The 24,458-nt window shown below is 38.6% G+C and overlaps 1 protein-coding gene across 3 annotated transcripts in view; it reads left to right on the top strand.

Moving 5' to 3' along the window:
- Window positions 1-24,458, top strand: part of LOC144052095 (unconventional myosin-Ic-like) — a 66,137-nt gene that overhangs the window by 21,163 nt on the left and 20,516 nt on the right. For all 3 annotated transcript variants that reach the window (XM_077565913.1, XM_077565914.1, XM_077565915.1), the window contains 3 exons: window positions 19,290-19,445; window positions 21,597-21,712; window positions 24,193-24,391. In XM_077565913.1, coding sequence (XP_077422039.1) covers window positions 19,290-19,445; window positions 21,597-21,712; window positions 24,193-24,391 — 471 coding nt within the window. The remainder of the gene's footprint in view (window positions 1-19,289; window positions 19,446-21,596; window positions 21,713-24,192; window positions 24,392-24,458) is intronic.

A 24,458-nucleotide genomic window follows, 5' to 3' on the forward strand; every position in this document is an offset into this window, starting at 1 on the left:
AAGTATGCTAGCTTCTGATTGGTTAGTGTTTAGTCAGCTGATAGGGGATCAGGAAGTGTTGTCGCTCTAGTTGCTGTGACGAGTAAAGTTTAAAAAATAAATCCGTCTCCATCCTGCCTTTTGTTTTCATTTTATAAAGTGTCCCATTAACCACCAACAAATCCTCACATTAGACCATAGCTATGCTACGTGTATTTCTCTTAAGTTTCTGAGTTTTTTTTCTTGCAAATCTGCCACTTTATTTGCGACTTTATAAAGTCGCAAATTTCTGAGTTTTTTTCTCGGAATATTGCCCCCAGCCTATATATACGTGGCCCTAATATGTCGTCGTACTTTCTATCTCCATATCACGTGTCTTTGCGGCACTAAAATTATCCATCCATCTTTTATTCCACAATTCTTGTTCATTCTTGTTGGGCGTGTTGTCAAATCAATCTGACATAAAGTCAAACACACGACACCCTGCCTGGATTGCCAGTCATATAAGGCACAAACATCCACGGTCAGTACTGTTACTAAGTAAGAACTTAACCCCTGCAACCTGCTTGGAAGTCAGGTGAATGAACCACGACACTGTAACTTTGATTTTATTGTATTTATAGTGCAAACCAAAAATGTAGTGATACAATGATAAAAAAAAAAAAAACGGTATTGTGATGATTTTAATTGGAGACAACAAGTTTGGTGGTTGACAGATGGTGCCATGCGGTACCACAAACAAATCTCTAGCTTTATTCGGTCTAGTTGTTGTACTTCTTGTGCAGGGCTATTGTTCTTTGGTACAGTTTTCGCTGCATGGGACTATAAGGAAGCTCCAGATGCCACCATCTTGCATGATACATTATGTATCCAAGATGTCTCAAATTGTGTGTCCTCGGGCTCTCTATTGCCGTCATGTATACAAATGCATAAAGACTTTTGGTGATCAAAATCATGTTGCCTCGTCTGCACCTCATTAGTGATGCTGGCGGAGCCTGGCATATTGCCGTGGCATGATGCTACATTAAGGAGATTAAGATGCATTCCCACACGTACTTTCTTGGTCGTATGGCCAATGGAAAGTTAATGTTTATATTCAAGATTACTCTAAACAAATTGCCAGAGGAAGTGAGACAGGAAAGAAGAATTAAAGAAGTGGTGAGTAGAAGAGAGAGAGAGTGCGAGAGAGCGCAGCAGGAGAAAGTTCCCACTTCAGATTTTCCCACAGAGTCAAGGTCACATGTGCTTCATTCAAAATGATCAGTGGGATTTTAGGTTTTTCCTCCCCTCAGTCTAAATATAATATTTAATTCCATGTTTTCTTTTAGAGCAATGAGAGGGTGGCAAATAGTGAGACAATGGGCCTTTTGCACAAAATGCCTTGATGTCATTTCCGTAAGGGATGCAGTGGCTTACCCTCTTCCAGTTTGGCAAATTACCACAGCCACACGTGTATACGTGTAATACGTCTTGAGTAAACAGCCAAGTATGAGCCTTTTAAAAGAGGTGTTTTTTTTTGTTTTTTTTTAGGGATAGCGATAGATACCCGGCCTTATTGTAAGGTAACGGTACTTGCGACGGCTAGATATCGGCCACCCTGTGTCTGTTTTGATCATATATTTTGGCAGAATTATTTGTACCCAATTTTTGTTTATAAAAATGTTATGTATTTTTTGATGAGGATAATGAAACTAGCTGTGATCAATTTGTTTAGAAGAAAGCGGTATATAACTTACTATTCTGGAAACGCCTCTATTTCCTTTGCAATAAGGACACACACTCCTTTCCTCCCCCCATGTCTTGGTGGGAGTCAGCAGAAGAAACCAGAGACAATTTAGATAACACAGGTGGTATCTGATCAGCTGATCTGTTGATTGGAATCAGCTTGCGTTGGAAGAGGCAAACCTCCAAAACCTGCAGGACTTCGGCCCTCGAGGACCGAGTTGCCCAATGCTGATAAAGAGTCTTCCAAGAATGCGCAAAGCGTTGAAAACCGAAAAAGGCTCCACTCAGCGAACCGGAATTGTGCTTAAAAACACACTCATTATATTTTTGGTCATCTGAGAAAAACCCTGCATTCCAGCTGGGAGGACTCACACTACACATTGTTATTGGCCAGCCACTGTCATGTGGAGTTATGACGCATAAAGCGCCAGCCCAGAGAAAATCTTGAGTCACGTGCGGGGCCGCGAAAGCTTTAGTGTAGCTAAATGTCTGAAAACTATGACCAATCATTACTAAAATTCATATGCACATCCACTTAAAAGGTCTCATATTATTCAACTTTTCCACATACGAAAATAATTTTCAAATGTATAAAAGACATGTCTGTGACCTGCATTAGTTAAAATTGACTTTGGATCTAATATTTTGCTGTCCCTAAATCAGCAAAAAAAATAAAAAATTCAAAACAGCCTGTTTTCGGGGTGTGTCACTTTTATGTAACTAGCTGCACTAGGCCACGTCTAGGCCATACCCTCCTCTTTCGAAGGGGCCGTGATTTCGGCTCTGGTAGACATGTGCTAATGTTGTGAATGAAAACGACTTGGCGGCCATGGCGAGCAGAAGCAGTGTGGTACAACCATACCAATTTGAGCCAGACAGACATGTCTTTTACACATTTGAGAACTACTTTAATATGTGGAAAAGGGGCACAACGTTTTACCGTAAGAAAAATTAGCATAACGTTACTACAGAGACTATGTTGTAGCGTTAGTTTTCGATTGTTTTGGCAGTGGTTATTTTTGCTGTAACCGGCAACTCTCCTGCGAGCGTTATTTTGCTGTGAATGTCTCCGATTTGCCGTGAATGCTTGTAGACATTTACAAGCAGTTATGAATAACACAAATGTGCACATTCAGGCTACTGTGCGGTCACAACGTGAAATCCGTCTCGTCAAGCCCACTTAGCGGTAGGTTAGCATCACAAAATCATGCAAGGTGGTGAGTTGCCAGTCACGGCAAATTAACCACCGCGAATTGTATTATGGCAAAACAATGCGCAGCCCCCAGGGCTGTGAATAGGGATGCTCTGATCCACTTTTTTCATTACCGATTCAATACTGATTCCTTGGGTTTAGTATCTGCCGATACCGATCCGATCCATACTAAATTGTCTTTGAACTAACAAAATGCCATTACAACAGGCATAATTAATTACATTATTCTTTTTCTATTATTATTATTACAACAGGCATAATTATTTACATTATTCTTTGTCTCGCCCGCCTCGGCAAACTCTGTTGCCGCTTCCCACACGGCTGTCCTTCCATAGAGCCTGTCGGCTTGCCACTCGCGGAAGCAGCGAGCCAGGCCCCGATGAGGCGGCGGTGGACTTTCGCGAGAAAAAGAGCCGATGTCCCCGCTTGGCCGTCGTTGAGACCAACCAGTCCTTCCTTTTCTCAGTCTCTCCTTTGGTCTCTTGTGGTCTCCCTGATTTGTTGGAGTTTAGATGTCTCTGGGGTTGGTGAAGGAGTCTGGCTAGTGGCCTGGTGGGTGGTGTCTGGTCGGTGCTGGATTTCACTTTCCTCTCTTTTCTTTGGTCCTTCCTCGGGTCTCCTGACGACCTCACGACTCTGGCCGGAAGTGTTTGGTTTAGGTGAAGGGTATAGGATTTTTTTTAATAGGTTTTAGGTGAACTAATGAATACAAACACACTCGCACGCACGCACGCACGCACAAAAAAAAATATATATATACAGTATATATGAAAAAAAAATAAAGGAGAGCAATGATGACATGTCAAATCGAACGAACAATACTGAGCTCTCCAAAAAAAAAAAAAAGAGACCAACCAGTCCCCTTCCTGCCAAATGGCTTCCGATGTTCCCCCAGTGCAATTTTGACAGACAAATTGGCTGCGCCAACGTAGCTAAGGGGAAATATTACCTCACCATTCCCTGTTTCACCATGTCATTGGAGACGTGAATGTGCGCGCGCCCTGGAGATAAGCCTCTTTGGATCGGGACTATTTTGACAGATACCAGATCCATTTTTTTCCCCAATGTCCTGGCCGATCCACATATTGGATCGCAGCATCCCGAGTTGTGGAATCCAGGTCCAGAAAGTAAAAACCCTGCCACAGATTGCTTTAGCTACAGGTGTTTCTAATTAACTGGGAGGTAAATGAGCTCGTCTCCACCTGTTGAGTGAAAGCACCTGTAGCTAAAGCCAAACTGTTTCAGGGTTTTTACTTTCTGGACCTGGATTCCCCAACCCTGGCGACCGCTTCAGTATTATCCAACCACCGTCTGCTTTATCATATCTGACCTCTTGTAACCAAACAACCTTCACACGACAAATGTAGCTCCCACTTTAGACACTAAAAATACACCAGTAATATGGTAGAAGGTGCACATCTCTTATTAGAAAGGATAGGAAGGAAGGCTAAATTAAAAATGTTAAACTTACAACTTTCCCGTTTGCAGTCGTGTCGCACTGTTTGGACCGATCCATTATGTTTAAACGTGTTGCGAATCCCGCTCTGAACAGGCTTTCACTAACAAAACAGTCCTTTGAGAAATGATGTCTGCGCACGCCCTTCAAACATAAAATGAATCCACTGTCTTCTCAAAGACTTGGGACGAAGGTAGCAACCACTTTTTCCTGATCATTGTTTCCCCTCTTTACGGAGCATTTGCGAGCAAGGGGAGAAAAAGAAAGAAGCAGCCAGCTTCTCGAATTTCAGTCACGGAAGTTGAATCTGCCCATTTGAAGCACACATTTTAGAAAGGAGGAGAAAGCTTAAGAAGTCGCGGACTGACTTTTTTCATACCTGGTTGGATTGTAGACAGGCCGGGATGCATATTATTGATTGAAAACCCCACTAAAGTGCATTTGCATACTATGAGACCTTTAACCTGTAAACATATAAAAACAATCAGCACACTTTAAAATTTTGGGGAGGTGGTAATGGCTTTTCCTCATAGGAGCTCACTTTTAATGTCAGTGTCAACTTGTCAAAAATTCCTGTGTTGAAGTGGAAAAGAGAAAGGCTAGCCTGTGCATATGAATTTTGGTGCCGGTTTTTGGACATTAGGAGACACCTAGACGTGGACAAAGCAAGCCAGGAAAGAATGGTAATGCTGCTGTCCTCCCTTCAATGACGAGCAGAAACAAGTAGTCCCCGCCCATAAATAGTAGGCGTTACAACTTGTGCTGCAAGCTGACACCAGAACGAAACAAAAAAACTTGAAATCAGTTTATCAGGGGTGTGAATTTTCGTGCTGACCTCGTTTTTACATACAGACTTATTACGCAAGTGCTAATGTTCAGCCCATCGGTCCCTTTGAGGCTGGTTTGACTCGTTGAAAGATATAAGAGTGATAAAATGGATGTAATGAAACAATATTTGTATTGTCCCTATGGTGACTCTCATAATTTATCATGCCTCTCAAAGTCCACCATTTATTATTTCAAAGCTGTTAAGAGATCTACCCAAGTACAAATGGGAGGAGAGAGAAAAATGATTTACATGGGGTCATAAAATGCAGTCGGGATGAGATTATTTTACGATACATTATCTCCACGTGTGCTTTGGATTGATAGGCAAGAACATAATTTAAAAAAAAATGCAATAGATATTGTCGCTGTGGCTTAAATCTGAATCACTACATATTACAACACACTGTTTTTGAAAAATCTAAACAAATTTGCTGTTCATCTGCACTGGTGTGATACATGCTTTAAATCATGACATAGGCATCCCAAACAAAAAAGGGACAAGTGATGCACTTTATTTAAATGAGCTCAAGAAGGACAAAGATGATATACAGTACGACACTCACGTGACGTCTGCGGTTTATCCTGTACACTGGAACAACATCCAGAGCAAATGTAAGGGTGTGGTCAGATTTGATTAGAGCTGCCAAAATTAATCAATTAATCGACAAGTAATCGATTATTTAATTAATCAGCAACTATTTTAATAACCAAATAATCGTTTGACAAAGACAAAAGACAATTTTTAAAAAAATTTAAAATGGTAAAAATCTCTCATTTCAGCATATCAACAGTAAATCATGAAATAATGATTATCTTCGGTGTTAAATCAAGATAAGACATTTGAAAACAATGACAGAACCGGTAACATAGTGGAACATGTTTTTTTGGGGGGCGGGGGGATCACTATACATTATACGCAAATCACTGGTTGATAAACAGTAATCAGGGAAAAATGCTTTTGTAATACACTTTAATGCAAAATTAAAATGAATCAAATTCTAAAAATATTTTGATAGTGACAGCACTAGATGTTCTGTCACATTATCCTCAATTACTACTTTATCAGTGTAAACGTATGTGAGAGTAGATTTTGGTGACTAACTATAACCTGCATTAAGATATGTAGTATAATTTAGTGAAACTTTTACCTAATTTTTATTCTTGCAAGGCTTTCTTATACCAAGAGAAGTGTTTTTAAAATGGTGTATAAATAGATTACTTTTTTTTTTTCTTACTACTTACATCCATACTGTAATAGCTTCTGCTCACTCAAAAACGTATCCTATCATCGCGACATTTGCAGTACAAAGTCACTAATGAAGTCAGGCTCCAGAAAGTGGAGAAGGAAGAGTTAAACACTCTGACAGCTGAGCAAAATATTGGTGGTCAAGCTCCTCCTCCTTCCAACTCAGCACAAATATATACACTCAATTTTAGTCTGTAGAACACTCACACAAGCACAGACACCACACTTTGCTTTCTGTTAACGTGCTGAAAATTGATGTGGGCCACAGCCAGTAGCAAATGTGAATGTTTTGGGTTAACAAGATGTGTTGTACAGCTGGGAATCACCTATCTCGACTTGTATCTTTTTTGCCTGTTCCCTGCTGTCTGTCCACGGTGTGTATAACTGTGGTGAGAGCAAGCGTGAGTCTGGAATACATTACTCCAACTTCTGCCGCGGAGTTTCTGATTATACTGGGAGTGGGGGGGGGGGGGGAGGGAGAGAGAGCGAGAGAGAGAGAGAGAGAGAAGGGGGGGAGAGGGGGAGAGGGGGAGAGATGTGTGCGCGCACATTTCAATATCTCACTCGGAGGTAGTCGAGCTGCGTTTAAAGTTTGTTTTTCTTTGCTCCTTCTGGGCACAGAAAAACATCAAATTCAGGCATCAGCAAACACTTTCAGGTCCTCTTTCAGCCACAAGAGTGCAGTGTGGAAAGCAAAGTGTTGTTCATTTTAAGTTTCTGCGTGCGTGAGCGTGTGTGTGTGTGTGCGTGTGTGTGTGTGTGTGTTGCTCTATGATTAAATGTGAATGTTATAACTGCAGTACTCTATATTTGTCGGTATTTCTAATTCAGTGAACAGGTTTGGGTTAAATATGATTAAATCTGGACAATTTTTCTGTTGAAACATGGCTTTTGCTTTTCTGGACGATCCTTATTTTCTCTCTCTGTCTCTTTCTCTCTTTTTCTGTCTGTCTCTCTCTTTCTCACACGCACGCACACACACACACACACACACACACACAGACATTGAACTTTTTCCAACAAGTACCACTTTCCACGCCCACTTCCATACACATCATTATCAGGTGTCTGATGCTGCTCAGTGGCACAGTTGTTAAAGTACATTGTCCAGTAACCAGGAGGTCATAATTTCTCTCTCAATGTACTTCATCGGCATGCCACATGCATTCAAATATTATCATTCAGCTTTCAGCATTCCCATGCCATTTCTCCAGAAATTGCACTTAGTCTAGTTATCACTGCATTTGTCTTACCACATTAGGAACCTAAACTAAAGACAGGTGAGATTTTAGCTTGATGCAGCATTAACATGTACTGTACTGGTTGAATTATATTTACAGGCCTATTCTCTTAGATCCCCAGGAAGGAGAGTCATCCTAATGAGGCCTATAAAATGTGTCTTTCCTGTTGCCACTTGACAGACCTTTGAATCTGCCGCTTTCAGCAGTTTTCAACAATGAATTGTCTTCGTAATGCATCGTTAAAATCAGGGCTCCAGACTGCCTCTAAATGATCACATTTTTATATTTTGGTCCTAAAAGTCGAGATGGTGTGAGTGAATTTTGCACGCGTTATGCAGCCTGTAATTAAGCCATTTCAATTTTGTGGTTGTTGTTGCTGAAGAGCTGGTTTTCTACTGTTAAAACCGACGAGAGGGCAGCGACCAGACAGGAGCTAATTTAACAGAAATATATTTTTGTCAGTCATTCGGAATTGGTTCAGGTTTGTGAGGTCGGACAATGAGCAACAAACAGTCCGCTGCAAAGTATGTTTTAAGGCTGTTGAAACTAAAGCGGGTAGCATTTACACACGGCAGCAAATGTTCTTTTCACGACATAGAAGCGAAAACTCCTGCTAAGAAACGGACATGATAAGAATAATTTTTAAAAAAATAGATCGATTATCTGCACCAATATTCAGCATTATACAAATATCGGCATCGGCCATTTTGAAGAATCATACGGCCGATAATAGATCAATATAAAAAAATTGTTAACTTCAGGGAACTATTTATTTCAATTTTCAGTTAACGTTATAAAATATGCCTCTTTCTGTTTGAAATGAAAACTAAGATAAGTGAAAATTAAGATATTTTGACATTTTGGAAAACTTTATTTACTGTAGAAAGTGTGCTATGTACTTGTTTAAGATTTTATTTCACTTTTAAAGACATGCTACTGCCCCTGAGATACCTGAACTTTTTATAAAAAAAAAAGAAAAATCTTATGAATTCTCAAAGTTGTTCAATAAACATGCTTAAAAATTCAACAAATTTAAGAGCTGGAGTTTGTTTGTTTTAAATGTTGATTTTAATATTTTCTCTTTCAGTGAAAATAAATATCAGCTACAAATATCGGTTATTGCCGTCCTTGATTACTGATAATTGGTATTAGTGTCGGCCCTGAAAAAAACATATCGGTCTATCTCTACTCATGTTGTTTGACACTTATTTTACTTGTAATTTTTTAAAATTAATTTAAACTAGGTCGATTTACAGTGTGTGAATGTTCTGCTTGTGTGCCTATTTTCACTGAAGCAACCCCCTTCACTCCTGGCTGTTTTACTAGATTTTGACTGATTTTGCAAGGCCCACAGAATATTGTGTTCTATTGCTATAAAACATGGAACCTACCTAAAGAAAGATTAGAGTCTCTTCTATCGGCCCCGATTTCCTTAGTTTTGGGGGATCGGTGATTGGCCGATCCCTTAAATATAAACCGATCTTTTCCACCGATCTCATCTCCCTCTTCAGAGGTCTGAAAGTCATCCACTGTTCTCTTCTGCTGAGATGACTAATAGGCTTTTCATTTTTATTTCAGAGAACTACTTAATTTGCAGTTAAAACAAACCGTTTGTATTATTTCACAGATATTGTTCAATGTTTTCCAATAAAATAAGATTGGAACTCTGAAGGTGTATGCTGCTTGTTATGGAAAAAATCGAGATCGGCAAAAATCGGGATTGGCAGGTCAGACTTTTTAAAAGATTGGAGATCGGCGATCGGCCAGAAAATTGTGATTGGTGCACCCCTAGTCTCTTCTTTCATCAGGAAAAAACGTATATTTCCTTCTGTTTCTGTTTTGCAGCAATCTGCATTAGAATATAGATACGTTTCATCATTATTTACAAATCTGTTTAAAACAGCTTTTTGCAACATTGCCCTGGTTGCTCTCTTATACTCTGTTGCCACCTGCTCGGCGTTTTTTGTAATAACTACCATTGCTTCAACCGTTCTCTTCAGTTCAGAGGTTGCATCAAAGCCTTCTGTATGCTCTAGCATTAAAAAAAGTTAGTCTGGAGTCCTGATGATATACTCCATGTAATGCATTTGCTGTTTAGCTTCAAATGCGTTATTGTACATTTATGTACAAATTAAAATGGTTCCCGGACATGACTATGTAATTCTACCCCAAAAATCAAGTCTAACAGCACACTTGACTCCTTATTTTTTTGTCTCGTGCAATGAACGTGACTGTTATATTGCCCCGGCATACTGCTGGTCCAATGGAAAGTACTGATTATGTTACCAGACAGTTAGGGGCGGAGCACATTTAGCAGTGCCCTGAGTCTAAAAAAGTGCGAGATGCAAACTGAGAAATGTACACTAGCCCCCACAAAGAGTGATTAAAGTGCATTTTACTTCATGGAGTCAGTACTTCATGGCCAAGCTGTTGAATGACACTTGTCAATTTTTGCATGGAGCCATATACTGTATATTGCACATCATCATCATCAAACATAAATACCCCTCCCTGCCACCCCAGTGTGTGTGCGTTGGCCAAACTACTGTAGTGAACCCTTGTCATCCTCCATGTTCTCAGAAACACATGCTCATTGGCTGTAAAATGTCAGTTGTTATTAGTGTTAACAAGCAGATGCTTTACATGCTGGGGGCCTTTGATGTGCCTGTGTGTGTGTGTGTGTTTAGGGAAATTCCATTCTCTTTAATGATCTTATGCTAATAATCTTGGATGTGCTTCTTACAAGATGATAGCGAAAAAAGAGAGTAATAGTTGAAGGAACGATGGAAAGTTTTCCATCCTGGCGTATGATGGCCAAGTTGAGGGGGAGAGGAAAGGGTGAGCGGGGTGGGGGACGATTAAGCAAACTGCGGGAAGGGAGTGGAGTGGCGTTATATGTCACCCAACACAGCGACTATTTCCTCTGGAGGGAGGGAGGTAGGGAAAGGAAAATGGGTGAATAAGCGAGCAGCGAGACAGCGTGTATCAGAAGCAGTAAGAGGAGAAGCAATGGCAGCTGGTTCTCAGGACGAAGGGGAGCACTTCTAAAAACAAACTGCGCTGAATGGTGGCCGTGACGCGTTGCTGAACTCGGACTTACAGCTGGACTGCCAGATTGGAGGAGCCTGGAACGTCGTCCGGATCACTCAATAGCAGGAACAATGAAGTACAGAACTTTGGTAAGGTTTCTGTTGAGCAAAAGATGTGAGTCGGTCTTTTTAAAGGGGCACTTTGTGAATTTTTGTGACATGGATGCTCATGTATGGAATTGTATTTTTAAAGCACTGAAGGTAAGTCACTCTCTTTTAAAATAATTGCCTAAGTTTTTTTTTTTTTTGCCTAAACCATCTCCTCATGATACAAATAATACAAAAAAAATGACTTAGGTGATTATTTTAAGAAGGCATGTAGAGTATCTGTTTATATAAATTGGTGAGACTTGTAGGATGTAGTTAATTATGTAAAAGAGGAAACTGATGGCTTTATTAGTGAGGATCACTTTCAATTGTGTTGTACACTAATTACATAACGCCCTTGGCCGAGTGCTCTTGAACTTGTGTGTCAGGTGAGAGAGAGGTTAAAAAGACACCTTGTTTATACTACGGTGATGCACAGTTGCTCACATCTCTTTCTCTTAACTTCTCTTACATCAATCTCATTCTTACTCTGTGTCACGTTCATGTTGTTTTTGCTTTGTCGATGTTGTGCATGCGTTTTTTGTGCTTGATGAGAAGGCGTGTTTACATCACAGTGCGTTTGTGTGGCACCACCCACCGGGCGAGGCAGTCACATGGTGGCGTTGTGTGGCCAGGCAACATTCTTTTTGCAGTCACCGAGAGTGGAAGCAAGTATGTTAATGAAAGAAGTGTGTTGGTGTGTCAGTGCTGCAAGTTTTGTCTCCTGTTTATTTATGCTGACATTCACTCTCAGCTGCACATGCTTCTGCAAGGATCACTTTCCCAAAACTTCTCTGCTTCTCAAGCTTTATGCATGTTGAAGATGGATTCTTGTTCAATTTGTCAGGATGGTGCAATGCACTGAGAGATTCCTGATACAGTTACTTCCTGTTGGCCCGCTGACTTAAGAGCAATACAGTAGTTAGTTTATGTCTACTAGTCTTTATGCAATCCGCTCTTCCGCAACTCCCTCCCAACTTAATTTCCCCTCTGCTTGGAAAACGACAAGCTGGCTTCAGAATGGTTTGTCAACTAGATGGAATACGAATGTAATTATACGAAAAGTTCAAGCTGAATATCTATGGAGTACCGTTGGGGAAGGGTAAGTTAATTGAGTTTCTCAATTCTTAATTTCTCTTAATGATTCATTGAACATTTTAATGATGGGCTAGAAAAGGTGGCAAGTCCCCATGTGTGCATGTTTTTAATTCATAGTAGTAGTCAGGGAAATTGCCCCACAGCTCTATGAACAATTTTTGGCCTCATCCTGATTTCAGATTTTTTTCAACACCAATTTATCACGTTTAAATGTTCCTGAACATTACGCCAATGTTATGATCTCACTAAGACAACAAAAATGAATACAAATTAAAGTTGGTAAATTATTTAATCTATTTAGGGGGGGAGAGAAAAAAGCCAATCCCATCTTTCTTCATTAACTGTGATTGACCACCGTTTTTTAGAGAACTGACTGAGTTCAATTTCTTCTGCCACACCCTGGCCTGATTACCACCAGATTTGTTGAATCAAGAAATCAATTGCATGATACCTGTCAGACAACTTGAAATAGGCTACAAAATATTTTTGAAGCTCTGAAGAACAGTGACAAACATGCACAAAAAAAGACATCACAAAAGGCACAAATACACTAACTATTGGAGGTTTTTATGCTAACAGTATATTGACTGTCAGACCTGGAGCTGACATAATTCTGCCAAATAATGACTTGATTCATTCAGGCTATGTGGTGAAGTCATCTTTTCGCTGTAGGATGAAGAATATTCTGTGCATGGTATGTTGTCACGAGTTGGCCCACACGTTGATCCTCAGGCTAGCGGTGTTCTCTTCAGCGACCCGCGTCTACCACCTGTAGGACTACTTTCCACAGTCCATTCAACTCACTGCAATTATTTATATATATATATATACTGTATATATATACTGTATATATATATCCATCCATCCATTTTCTTGGCCGCTTTTCCTCACAAGGGTCGCGGGGGTGCTGGAGCCTATCCCAGCTGGCTTCGGGCAGTAGGCGGGGTACATCCTGAACTGGTTGCCAGCCAATCGCAGGGCACACAGAGACGAACAACCACACTCACAATCACACCTAGGGACAATTTGGAGTGTTCAATTAACCTGCCATGCATGTCTTTGGAATGTGGGAGGAAACCGGAGTACCCGGTGAAAACCCACGCAAGCACGGGGAGAACATGCAAACTCCACCCAGGTAGGCCGAAGCCCGGACTCGATCTCACGTCCTCTGCACTGGGAGGCGGACGTGCTAACCAGTCAGCCACCGTGCTGCCTATATATATATATATATATATATATATATATATATATATATATATATATATATATATATATATATATATAGGCATATATATATATATAGGCATATATATATATATATATAGGCATATATATATATATATATAGGCATATATATATATATATATAGGCATATATATATATATATATATATATAGGCATATATATATATATATATATATATTAATAATAATAATAAATCAAACATTAATTTTTTGTGTGTGTTTTTTTTTGGGGGGGTTTTTAGTCTTTGACATCTAAACATCGCTGCAGCACCTTTGGTCTTTCGACCAAGCTGTCACAGCCCAGTTGGAAATAAACCCAAGATCCAGAAGTGTAGGACCGGGGTTGTGAAACTGAGAGCGTGAAATTGGAGAGTGTGAACTTGATTCAATTTAGTGCCAAGTCTATGCTCTCACAGGGCGGAGAATTGGGCAAAATTCCGCTACAGTTAGCTGCTTAGATTTTCAATATCTTTATGTCGACATCAAAAGCCAGTTTCTGACTGATAAGGAGCTAGCCATGAAGGCCTATACTGTGATACATTGACCACGTCCTTCATTTATTATTTCGATTTGTTTTGATGATTGGTTTAGACGTATGATGTCAGAGATGCCTGAAAGAGTGGACTTTTTCAAAGTTATGCCAGCCGTAGATGGTACGCTGTTGAGCCATGAATCGACCGTCTTTAGCCATGTGGATGACTGAGTGGCTACTTGTCCTGCTTCCAGCGAGGATAAATTATGAAGGTCACGAGGCAGTCAAGTCGAGAGTGTCGCATTGGTTTGATAACATTGTTTTGCCCATATCACCACATATATGTCCACAGGCACAGGTTGATGCTATGTTTTTTTAAAGGTTTTCGTTACCTGTTTTGGTGATCTAGGGCTGTGCAATATGGCCAAAAAAAGTAATAAACCCAGCAAACATTTATTTAAAGATTTCACTTATTCAAAAATAAATCCTCTGCAAAATGTTCAGCCAACAATCATGTATAGTGATTTGAAATTAAACTTAACTAGCTTGTGCAAAAAAATTATAATATTGATATCATGTATATAACTTGCTTAAATGCCACAATTAAGTAGTGAGTAACTATTGTTAACCACCCATTCAGTATTCTGTCACTTGTGCAAAATTACAACTCACATTTGGCTATAACATAACTTAAAAACAACAGCTTTTAATAATGCAGAAGACAAGAGTGTGTTCATTTCTATGCACCTCGATTTCATGAATTAGCAAATTTTCAACGATTAGATTTTTAAAATGATAAATTAGTCGAATGGATTCGATTTAGTGCCCAGCCCTAGTTAGATCAATATTCCATCCATCCATGTACTTTCTGAACAACTTATGCTCACTAGGGTTGCACCTGAGTTACATAAGGCAACCATGCAATTAAATATACATTTATGTGATGTGAGCGAGTAAATGCACGCACGGTCTTAAAAAACAAGCAAACCTCTTCCCTCTAAAAGGAGTGTTGTATAAATCATAATGCAGAGTACTAAATTACGAAAGTAGGCCTCTACCTCTTTGCGCCTTCTAAGTTCTAACCTGTCTCCAGCTACTTTGTTTGCTACACAGCATTCGGAAAGTATGACATGTAAGAACCAGGAAGGCACACACTTGGTGTGTTCCTGAGATTTTGTGTTTGTGTGTCTGCAAACGGGTGGAGGTATTTTGTGCAGCATTTTGGTCAGGAAAGCCAAACACGGAAAGGGGTATTGGAAACTATGAAGTAACAGCGAGAGGGGCGATATTGAAGCGAGAGTGTGTTTGAATAACAGAAAAGTCATGACCTCATCTTAACATAGTATATTGTTGTTCTTGCACCTTTCTTGGCAAGGTGTGGCTCAAATGATCTATTATGAGCTGGTAATGATGTATTTTATTTTATTTTATTATTTTTTGGGACAGTTAAGAGACACATTTTACCCCATAAATCAGCTGCTCTATGCAAGAAAGACACATGTGGATGTGTTGTACTGACATGAACTGACCTTTAAATCACATACTTCTGCTTTTGTGCACACCTCCTGCATTCACTTTGTTTTGAAGACAAGCGTACTCTATGTACTGTAATGTATTGGACAAACGAGTGACAAACGTATATAGGCTGCAGTTTTTGTGTGATTGCATGCAGGTAAAAAATTTAGCTGGCTAAATGTCATGCTATGCTTTGATAACAGTGTCAGCTTTGTGTAAACGAGCAAGGGAGACGCGTCAGCGTACAAGCTTTTGGTCAAAAGTGTCGGCAAACAAAACGTTGATGGAGCACTCGCTCATTTTAGTCCATGAGAGAAGAAGAACAAATGGTAAATTGTGTGTACAGTATTTTAGCGCTTCCACTGTTACAGTGAGCGTAGCTGTAGAGCGTAGACCAAGGTTGGACACAGACACGGGACACAGATGTTTTATCCATACCCACTAAAGGGCCAGACTATGAATATGTACCGGCACTCTCTATTTCCACTACCGCCATAGGAGAGTTACAAGATGATCCTTTATTTATCCTCAAAAAGGAATTTACAATAAGAATATGACTGATTTGGTTTTTCAATGAAAAGCAAAAAACACATTAAATTGTTGTTAATTAATGAAAATAAATCAGCAGTTGTGCATGCGCAATTCTCTAGGATTTTCCATCTTTAAGAATAGTATTGTTACTTGGAGAGGGGAATGGTTGTCCAGCACACTGACTACACGTGGGCACAATTATTGGGACGCATCAAGTCATCAATCAGTCAAACAGGTTAGCCCAGTGGTCTGAAACCTGCGGCTCTGGAGCCACACGTGGCCATTTAGTCCCTCTTCTTTGGCTCCCTTTGGATCTCCCCCCAAAAATGTAGAAATATATTTTTTAACGTATTTATTTTTATTTTTAATTAATCTAATAAATGGATTGATTTAGATGAAAAGTGAATAATTAAACCAACTAGGAACTAAGGAACTTTGCAACCTTAATAAAATATTTTCATAACTCTTCTGATGAAACATTGACTTAAAACTAGTTGAATGGTACCTTTGCCATGGCCTGAGGGGGTCCTTATCATTTTTACTGGCACTAAGCAACTTTGAGGAGGATGGTAGGAACACTGCCACACAAAAAAATACAAATGTGCTGACTGCTTTATGGCATACGTCAAAAGCTACCCCGGATGAAAGGACAGTCAAGGGATCAACATTGGCCCGAATTTCACTCGCTGGAGTGAGCTAAAAAAAACAATGCAATGTGCTGGTCCTCATAGAAATTGTGGTCTTCCTTCAGACATAACAATACCACTTTTGTCCATATGGCGTTGCCATAATTAACGTAAACTGAAAGTTCCTTAGTGTTGCTTTAATTCCTTTGTTCCCCAAAACGTTCTATTTTAAATATTGCCGTGGTCCCAAAAACGTGTTTATACGTTTAAAAAATAAAATAAAATAAATAATTATGCTAGAGCATACAGAAGGCTTTGATGCAGCTTTTGACCTGAAGAGGTCGCTTAAAGCAATGGTAGTTATTACAAAAAACGGCTAGCAGGTGGCGGCAGAGAGTAAGAGATCAACCAGGGCCATGTTGCAGCAAGCTCTATTTGAACAGGTTTGTGAATAATGATAAAACTTTTTCCTGATGAAAGAAGAGACTCTAATCTTTCTTTTGGTAGGTTCCATGATTTTATAGTAATAAAACACAATATTCTATGGGCCTTGCAAAATCAGTCAAAATCCAGTAAAACAGCCGGGAGCGAAGGGGGTTGCTTCAGTGAAAATGGCTGGGAGTGAATGAGTTAAACACACGGGCTAACCATTAGCCCATGTGCTTAGTTCCTGACACAAGTTACGCACACGTTAGAAAATCCTACGCTTCTGAGAACAAGAAGACGGAAGTCCAAAATGCATTATTCTACTCATGACAACACTGAAGGAAATAATATTTATGGCACGCTCACAGCCTGTTTATACCTGGCACGTTGCAACTACTGTCTTCTATAACCAATATTGATAAACTGATTAATTGATTGGTACATTTGGCCGAATGCCCAACAATCCATCCATTTTCTCCTGTTTATCGTGTTCAGGATCATGTGGAAGCTGGAGCCTTTCCCAGCTGACGAGGCAAAAAAATTGTATCCCAAGTCTTTTGTTCACACTGTATGCCATATTATTATGACACATAAACACACACACAGCTGCGGAAACTTTGTGTTCCAAAGAGATGTGTTGTGTCAAAAAACAATAGGACAGCAGAGCACAAGGGATCCCATTGAGAAACAAACAAGCAGTTATTACACATGTGACCTTAACATACATTCATGCAACACAGACTATCTGATGATTAGAAGTTACAGTGACATTGTGACAGTATTTTATCACAGCTATAAAACAGTTTTTACTACACATTCTAATATGAGCTTATTAAATGTGAACATAAATTGCTTTGATGACTAGGCTAGCCAAACCAACAATGTCTAAATAGAAAATTGTGTGAGTCTGCTCAAGAAGGCACACTGTCATTTAGAACTTTTTGAGAAGTGCTAGTGTGTGCTTTATTGAAGCTCATAAAAATAGCAGGCCAGGCTAACTGGTCATTTTATGCTGTAGCGCTAACGTTAAGTTGCATCCTGTGGCTCCCACCATGCTATGAAGCACCATGGGGCACCAACATCCTCTTTTGAAACGCAGGATCAAACGTAATCATACATACTTGTGTGAAATCGGGTCAAGGTGTTGCATATCTGCAAAAGGGTGACAAATGTGATTTAAAAAAAATAAATAAATGTTAGGCTTTATCTGAACAAGGTTGTTAAAGTTACTGAAAACTAACAAAGTAGCTAAAACTAAAATAGAAAAAACATTTTCATTAACGAAATAAAACAAAAGTGTTTTTAAAAATGATTATGGTAGCAGTATTTATTTTGGTATTGCTATACATCCATACGGAAGAAGGAAGGTCGAACAGTCGTTTGCGAATTGCAGTTTGCTTTATTCCACAATACTTCGTGACTTTTCTTTTTATCTTGCACTTGGCAAATATAAAAATAAACATGCTCTAAAAACGAATTAAAACTAAATGAATTTCAATCTAAATAAAACCAGACTATAAGGAAACGTTCTAAACTCTTATATCCCTATTTCTGATTATTTCTTTTTGTAAAATTTCAGAAGAGGGAAAGTGCTAGCTAAACTTAATTGTTAGCAGTTATCCTCAATTTAATTCTCTACACCCTGCAGTTGTAATGAATAAGATCTCTCCGCCCTCACACTTTCTCTTCCTCTTGTCTCTGGGCTCTCCCCTATGGGACAACAACAACGAATGTACCACTTGTCACAACAACACCTGCTCTACATCGTATGTGTGAATGTGTGCTGTTCACTTTGGTCCTGTCTGCTACGCGCTAAACATGGATGTGGACAGCTTTTGTAAAATTATGAGTAAAACACAAGCTTCCATTTTAAAATATGGCCTCTTGGATAGACGTGTTGATGACCTTAAACATGTAAGTGTTTCATTCTAACGTAATTTTTGTATCTTGATTGATTTTATCCTCTTTTTTATTTTCATTAAATGGTTTATTTATTGCAGCTGGGTTAGCAACAACTTTTACTTAAAAGGCTCCTCGCCAAAACACCAGAGGAAGTACAAACTGAAAATTTTACCTCAAGCCACAGGGTGCTTCCCTTAAATGTGAATCTTTACATATTTAAATTTAATTTAAAAAAAAAAACACTGACAAACGTTTTGAAAATATATTTTAATGTCATGTCACGTTATTACATCTTCAAGTGTTTATGCTTCCTCTGCACTGTATCAATACTAAAAAAAATGTTTGTTTTTTTGTTGGTTCAAATTTAGTACATAGGTGCTACTTGTGATTAAATTTGTGATTTAGGCTTTGTTGGACAAAATGCGAGTGTTTGAGAGTCATTTTGTTTTCAAAACTTGAATTCTGGTAGTTTATATATGCTTGACATTCTTCTCTTCATGTCTCCTCTCTTGGAATAGACATATTGTACTATAAGTGATGATGTGTTACACAGCTTTGGTGATTGGATTCAGTCGGTCAACCCTGCCTTATCCCTCTCTGTCCTCCTCTAGGTGGTGGGTACTGACGGGGTGCGGGCTATGATGGAGTCGGCCCTGACAGCAAGAGACCGAGTGGGTGTGCAGGACTTTGTCCTGCTGGAGAACTACACGAGCGAGGCTGCGTTTATCGAGAACCTTCGCAAACGCTTCAAAGAGAACCTCATCTATGTAAGTGGAAACCACTTAAGTGACAAGTTAAAACTAGAAAGTGAGTGAAAGATAACTAAATGTGTTTGTGCTCAGTAATAATAATTGACAGGTATGTTTTTTTTCAAGGCCAATACGATACCAATTATTAGTAGTCGAGGCCAACACCCGATATTTCAAGCCAATATACATTTGCCGTAAAAGAGAAAATATTAGTGTCAAACTTCTACACATTTACTTTTTCTACTAATTTTAAACATATAAAGAATTGACAGCTTTGTTTAAAAAAAAAAAAAAGTTTTTTTTTTAAATTGCAGGGAGCTTCCAGGGTCATCAGCATGTGTTAAGCTAAATTAATAACTCAGCAAGTAAATTGTTCCCTAAAGTTTTCTCCTGTAAATAAAGTTTTCCAAAATGTCAACATCATTTCTTAATTTTATTATTTATTTAATTAAAAAAATAAAAAGTGCAGGGAGTTCCCAGTATCAGCATCACAAGTGGAAATTTAAATAAAACCATAAATGAAAGGTTCCCTGTATCTCACTGAGTGACAAATGCATGCGAGTGTAGCTAATTTGGTGGTTTTCGTCAGGGTTCGTAAGAGATTTCAGAAGATCTTCGCAGACGGTGGAAAAATTGTCTGAATATGTTCTAAATGTTTTTGCAACAAGTAAAAACTGTCTGTGCACATCCTACAAATCCTAATTAAAACCCTAAATTTGCTATGTTCGCAAGCATTCACCGCTCAGTGAGATACATGCCAGCTTTATCAGCCTTCAGATTCGCAAAAAGGCCGATGCCAGTTGTCAAAATGCCAAATATCGGAACCAATAATCGGCCCGGCTGATAATTGGTCTATCCCTAGTCAGCAACCTCTCTATGTAATCGTATCAAGTGAAAGAATGTTCAAAACAAGGTCTAAGTGTTTATGCCTCTACACCAGTTATAAAATAAAAAATAAAAAAAAATGGAAGGCACCCTTGAATCCTCCAAATTAGTTAATTGCACACTATTCGTAGCCTTCAAATGTTGAATGTCGGGACTGTCTTTGTAGGAAGAGGCAAATGGGGTAACATTTTTTTTTAGGTTGGTGTATAAATATACCTCCACTTTCATATATAATATAATACTGAGCTACTAAGGTCGTCTGTGACACATGACGTGGACATCATCCATTTACTGTAATTGTGTTTTGTTGCTGAGGACAGTACAGAACCATATCTGGTTATTTTGTTGGCAATTTTTTGTCCTATTTTTTTCTCACTTTTTTTATTGCTCTCATTAGTATATTCATCTAAAATTGCTTTGTAAATAAGCTACTGTAATACCAACCTCCTCCACAATGTCTCCACCATGACAAGCATCATTACACCATCAAAATCAATCAAGGTTGTTAAGATAAAATATTCAAATGCTACTTCTAGATCTAAAGTTCTCTTGTACTGATGTTTATATCAACTGTACTTGAATGTAGGGCTGTACAATTAATCAAAATTCAATTACAATTTAAATTATTACACTCCACAATTACAAAATCATCATAATCGTAAAAAAAAGATTATTAATACAAATTTTTGAGTTGTTTACATTTACACATTTGCAGCTTTTTAAAAATTTTAAATAACTAATTTAATACATTTTGTTTCATCCTACATGAACGTGCCTAATTCAAATAATTTTATTTGTCTTAATATTTTGTTGTTTCTTACATTTAAACATTTTCTTGTTTTGTACCAAAAACTAAGTGATCGTTCCACTGCACAGAGCACATGCTCCACTCCAACTTCAAGTTTTTGCCAACATAAACAAATAAATATATATTATTATAGATATATATTATTATAAATTATTTTTGGTTCAAAAGGAGCGTATAATAATATTTTTAATTGGTCTTAATAGTCTTAAATGCTTAAATATTTTCTTGTTTTGTACCCAAAAAATAAATAATTTGAATAGTCATGATCTCAATTACAAATTAATCGTGATTATAATTTTTTACAAAATCGAGCAGCCCTACTTGAATGTGTATTTAACTAATTTGCTCCCAAAAACGTATACATACGCTCTGATTTAAATATTATCATGGTACCATAAACGTATTTAAAAAAGAAAAAAGGAAAAAGGCTGGTAGTGAATGAGTTAAACTGTATGTGACTATATCTTGTCTTTCAGACTTACATTGGCTCAGTGCTGGTGTCTGTTAACCCATATAAAGACCTGGAGATCTACACCAAGAACCACATGGAGCGATACCGTGGGGTCAACTTCTATGAGGTCTCACCACATATGTAAGTTTTGTTTTTTGTTTTTTTGTGGTACTGAAATCCCTTCAAAAATTTGTGACAATCCCGACATTCAACGTTTTGAAGTTCGAAGCGGCACGTGGCTTCTTACCCTTTGTGTTACCACTACTTTCTAAAATAGTAAATTAATTATTATGATCCTCCAAAATTACATAACATTTGAACCTGCCTACAAATGTGGTCAGACTGTGAATATTGAAACATTAGCTCACTTTGCACTCTCAATTTATGCTTAGAATTTAGAAGATGCCAGACTGCAAGTCGAAGTGTTTATTTGAAAAGTTGCCACAGGAATGCTGAGGAAACTCGCAGTAAATTCTCCCGAGACCATTAGGTCAGCTACTAAACAAACATTTTCTTAATGGAGGCTGAGGTGACATCAACCAAATATTCTCCCACTAGCTCACTCGCTTTCTGATGTGGTGCTTTTGACTTCATCACTTTAATGCAAATGTTTGCTCCCCCTGAGTGGACAGGGGAAAAAATGGTCACGTCGAGATGGAGAGCCAGAAAGACGGGGGTCAGGGAGGTGTGGAAAGAAATGTAAGCAAATGATACGACTAGAGGTTCGCCCCTTTGACAGGGAATTCCTCTCAACTGAATGTGACCCCCGGCACACCGCTTTCCACAATATTGTACATACAACCCGAAGCAGTCTTGGCCAAGATGCTTGATATCGTCTTTCAATTACTCAGCTGTCAAGGATGTGTCCAAACAGGCTGAAAAAACACATCAAAGCAGATCATGTATGAGCAAGAAGACATTGCCAACTGATAATGTAACTTGGACCGCTGTTTGACCGCTGGACCGTATGCATCATGGTGGTCATTTATTACACTGGTTTTCCAAGTTCACACAAACACACGCAGCCCCCCCCCCCCCCCCCCAAAAAAAAACAGAAATTGTCTGGATTTGGTAACTTTTGAACCATAAAAAAAATCTGAGATCTTTTGAAATGTATCGTTCTTTCATTCAACGATCAAGGAGCTGTTGTGAGTTTTGTCGTTCAGTCTTTTGTTAGAGAACACAAAGTTGTGCAAAAAGAACTAAAACAAAATCAATGTTGCAAATCAAAAGGTTAGATATGGTCAAATTAAATACCAATACATTTCATCTGGAAGACCAGTATCCCTCACTTTTTGGTGTTTCATCTGATCAATTATTCCATTACTTGTTATTTTTTTTAGAGCACAGTTCCCCCATCCAAAGTGTCGATATTCATTTTTGTTGGCTCTCCACATATTTTTTTAATATATTTTAGCAATAATTCACTTTCACGTGCCATGTCAAACTAACAAAAAACACCAGACTGAAAGATAGTTGAGTCCACCAACACAATAAAAAGTACCTATAGCTTACTCATTCTTGTAGAAAAATATTGTAGTATAATAATTAAGGGTGTTAGAAAAAATCGATTCGGCAATATATCGCGATATTACACGATATGCGGCCGAATCGATTTTAATTTTTTTTTATGGGAATATTCAACAAAACGTCTTACTTAGGGTTAGGATTCACACATTAAGCATGGAAGAATGTTATATTAATGGAACATTAAGCCTTAATATTTTTATTTCAGTGCTGTTCAAACATGAAACAGACTGCAACCTGTTTTTTATTTTATTTATTTATTTACTTATTTTTCCTGGAGAGCTCAGTATGGTTCATTTGGTAATTTTACCGATTTGACATGTCATCATCATTGCGCTCCTTTTTTTTAAATATATATATTTTTATTTTTATTTTTTTGTATGTGGGTGAAAATGTGTATATGCGTGTGTGCGTGCGTGCAAATTCATTAGTTCACCTAAAACCTATTAAAAAAATAAATAAATCCCATACCGTTCCCCTAAACCGAACACTTCCACCCAGACTCGTGAGGCCGTCAGGAAACCCGAGAAAGGACCAAAGAAAAGAAAGGAAAGTGAAACCTGCAACCTGTTTTTTAAATGCAGTGGCTCAGTTATAAGCCTGAATTTTCAGATAAATAAATTTTCATACAAACCTTACAGTGTACATGTACAAGTTTACTGATTAGTATTTTCTAAATTTGAGTAAAACAAATAATAATCGCAATAATCAATTTATAGATTCGCATCGGGATTAATCGGTATCGAATCGAATTGTGACCTATGAATCGTGATACGAATCGAATCGCCAGGTACTAGGCAATTCACACCCCTAATAATAATAATAATAATAATAATAATAATGGTTTAAGATAATTCAGTAAATATAAACACAGCTGAAACGATACTGAGCTACGGATTTGCTGTTAGCTTGTAGCAACTATTTATTTGAAGATCAAGACCAATCAATAGTGGACCAAACATCTTTTCTGCCCAACCATGCCCAATCTGAATATACTAACAGTGAAAATGCCAAGTAAATAGTTTAAGCAGATGCTAAGTTGTCTGTCCATGAAAAGACCTTGACACGTCTCATCTTTTCCTCCACTTGTCCAGCTATGCAGTGGCAGACAACTCGTACCGTTCTATGAGGACAGAGCGGAAAGACCAGTGCATCCTAATCTCTGGCGAGAGTGGCGCTGGAAAGACAGAAGCATCCAAGAAAATCTTGCAGTACTACGCTGTGACCTGTCCAGCCAGCGAACAAGTGCAGACCATCAAAGACCGCCTTCTGCAGTCCAACCCAGTACTCGAGGTGGGATGCTAACCCAACGGAGCAAACAGCAAATATCGGGTTGCACCGCGGGTCTCGTGTGTTTTTT

The sequence above is a fragment of the Vanacampus margaritifer genome, chromosome 5 (genome assembly GCF_051991255.1).
Source record: "Vanacampus margaritifer isolate UIUO_Vmar chromosome 5, RoL_Vmar_1.0, whole genome shotgun sequence".
Classification (NCBI taxonomy): domain Eukaryota; kingdom Metazoa; phylum Chordata; class Actinopteri; order Syngnathiformes; family Syngnathidae; genus Vanacampus; species Vanacampus margaritifer.